This window comes from Octopus bimaculoides, chromosome 12 (assembly GCF_001194135.2).
Source record: "Octopus bimaculoides isolate UCB-OBI-ISO-001 chromosome 12, ASM119413v2, whole genome shotgun sequence".
NCBI classification, from domain to species: domain Eukaryota; kingdom Metazoa; phylum Mollusca; class Cephalopoda; order Octopoda; family Octopodidae; genus Octopus; species Octopus bimaculoides.
This window is the reverse complement of record NC_068992.1, coordinates 44,115,271-44,118,321: the sequence shown is the minus strand read 5'-3', so window position 1 is coordinate 44,118,321 and position 3,051 is coordinate 44,115,271. Positions and strand designations below refer to the sequence as shown.

Genomic DNA, 3,051 nt, shown 5'->3' with positions numbered 1-3,051 from the left:
AATCAAACGAATCCATGTGTTTTAAATTTTTAATTTTATATTACTTTCGATTGCATTGTTATCCTTTCTCCATTTCTAACAAAACTGTCCGATGAACGGGAACGTGAAACTCAGAGTAACGGTTTTTTTGTTATATTTCTGCTGCTTTTAAATAAAGCATACTACTCTACCTCTGGTATTTGAGTACTCTTTTTTCCACCTTGTTGCACATTTCATGTGCTTACTCCGGTATATATATATATATATATATATGTGTATACACACACACTCACAATCATACTCATACACACACACACACACACACACACATGTACATGGAATTTTGGGGAATTTACGTAGAAAGCAGCGGATTCCGTGCCGTTTATTCTTTTCTATCAATTACACTATAAGTAATTGAAATTTTTATGTGAAAACCTTAGCAATTAGCTGATTATGAGGCGCGCATACTGTGAATTTTATATAACAATAGGAAAAATTCATTTGTATATTTGAAAGCTTCATGAATGTAAAAATTATGAGTTGGTATTAACCATGTCTTTGTCCCTACCCCACGCCACCCTACCTTCGTGGTTTAGAAACACCGAGATCCCTCTTCTGAAGAACTATTTCGTGCAAGAAAGTCCTTTCCCATGTCACTAAACTTCAATAATTAAGACACATTAACTTCACCTCCTTATTCCTATAATATCCAACATTCCTCTTCAACTAACCTCACTGTCAGAAGTTAATCACATTCTAAAATAATTCAAAACAGAACTCACCACTGATCAACGGTGTCATCATAACGTTCCACACAAGCTATCGTCGTTAGATCATCGAATCCTCCAATCACAAATATTGTGTCTTCCAACAGCTGATATGATTTTCACATTCACGAGGGAAATAAAAGTTAATAAAAGAAAAAGGATTAATAAAAGCAAAATAACATAAAGACACTACACAAAGAGTTAGATTATCTAAATTTCTCGTGACATTCTGTGAGATTTTTTGGTTTACATTAGAAGTAAAAATTGTTTGATACCCTGGAGAAAGGACTTTGATTTGTACATGGGGGAGGATCTGGTTTTATTAATAATTATTTTTCATTAAAGGTTGAGCAATAAATACTTACTGAACACTGCAATTCATTATTAAAGGAAAGATTATATATATTTGTCAGCTACATGATATATTACTGGTATATCCGTTCATTAACCGACTCATTGATTTCATTCTTAAACGATTAAGTAGATAAAAGGTGAAGATATATTTCGTTGAGTTCAATTCCAAAACTAATATCAACTTCAATAGCATAGCCGTTTGATTACTCGGTCATTCTTTTTGGCCTTCTTTGCCTATTTCTCTAGCTGTATTGTATTAGTAATTAATTTATGTAACCTGAATATATCTATACATGTAATCATCTTTTAATTTCACTCTTAAGTGCTTCCGCAATCAATCAGCATCGAATGTAAAGTCAAAAGCTCTTGATTAGAAGAAACTGTGACTAAAGAAAATTACATCTTGTTCTCTGGCGCGTATTAAATATGATAAACATATTTTGGACTAGAAAAAGCATTCCTTCAGAGGAGGGAAAATACATTTTGGGGTTCATGCCTTTCCCAAGAGAGTTGTGGTATAAGTGAAAGATTAAATCAAGGATTGACTTTGCATCGCAGTTTCGACTATCTACTTATCGCTTCATCTAGAACATGTGCTAGTCAGAGCCGTTAGAAATCCGGATTAAAGACGTTACGGATTTTAGTTTCGTTTTGATATATTCTCAATTAAAACGCCGCATGTGTAGTTATAAAATATCAATTATAGATTGCAAATAGTTCAATAAATCACAAATTTGCAGGTGATAATAGTTGAGAATAGTTGTTTATGCCAACTGCTGTATTTAACTGGTATTTTAGTCTAACGACTAAGAAACAATGAAAGGCAAAATGGACCGCGTAGGGATTTGAACTGAGAATGTTAAATCCGAAATATAGATTCAAAAGCATTTTGTCCGAAAGCATTTAATGACCCTATTACTTTTTTGATTTCAATTGTAACCCCAAGGGGAGATATTCTTTTGAAAAGATTGTGAGTTATTTCCCTTGAAATATAAAATTTGGCACTTTCAATACAGTAACTATAAGAGCATCACAGCAAACCACAGCACATACCCAAGGCACACAGAGCTGCGCTCGGTAGTGAAATGAAAGCACGTTATAGAAATAAAACTACTGAATAATAATAATAATAATAATAATAATAATAATAATATGTCATAGGTGCCCTGGGAATGACAGCGAAACGGGCTGATTACTACTTAGCTCAGATACCAGGAAACCCCAAAATGGCTGAAGTTCAAAAGATAGTGCTCATGGGAACTGCCCATATCCTACGTAAAATACTGTCTATGTGATCTCAAATTTTAAAACAAACACATAATTTTCTTATGGTTTCTTAAACATTCACTAGAACAAAACTGTACAAATCCAAATATATGGTACCCTAGGCATAACACCTACATGAACTTCTAACTTGTTGTCTCTTGAGGTCTCTGGGTGAGACTTGGATCCAACTTGTACAAATGCAAAACAAAAGTCAAACATAAAATAATAATAATAATAATAATAATAATAATCAACAACGAAGTAGGCGAATGATGTTTCCCTAAAGACTTTTTCCATTAGAGAGTACAGTTACTCTATTAAGAAAAAAAAAGGAATAGACTAGACACGTCTCCATCTTCCAAAAGCTAACTCTATCGATGTTATGGACACATAAATATAAAGGATTAGAATTAAACATTTAGAACAAAATAATTATTCAGTTATTTTCAAAAAATGATGGAAGGCACTTAATGCCTCAATAAAATTAATAGCACTTATTGCATCAAGTTGAAACAGTATAAAACTAGTTATTGATTCTGTGTTATGATTAACACACACACACACACACACACACACACACACACAGAGGCACACACACATACACATATACATATACACACACATATATATATGTATATATATATATATATACATATATATATATATATATACATATATATATATA

General features: G+C 32.4%; 1 protein-coding gene across 3 annotated transcripts in view; it reads right to left on the bottom strand.

Moving 5' to 3' along the window:
* LOC128249199 (kelch-like protein 10) overlaps positions 1-3,051 on the bottom strand; it is a 25,657-nt gene that overhangs the window by 11,728 nt on the left and 10,878 nt on the right. For all 3 annotated transcript variants that reach the window (XM_052972167.1, XM_052972168.1, XM_052972166.1), the window contains exon 5: positions 762-853. In XM_052972167.1, the coding sequence (XP_052828127.1) occupies positions 762-853 (92 nt within the window). The remainder of the gene's footprint in view (positions 1-761; positions 854-3,051) is intronic.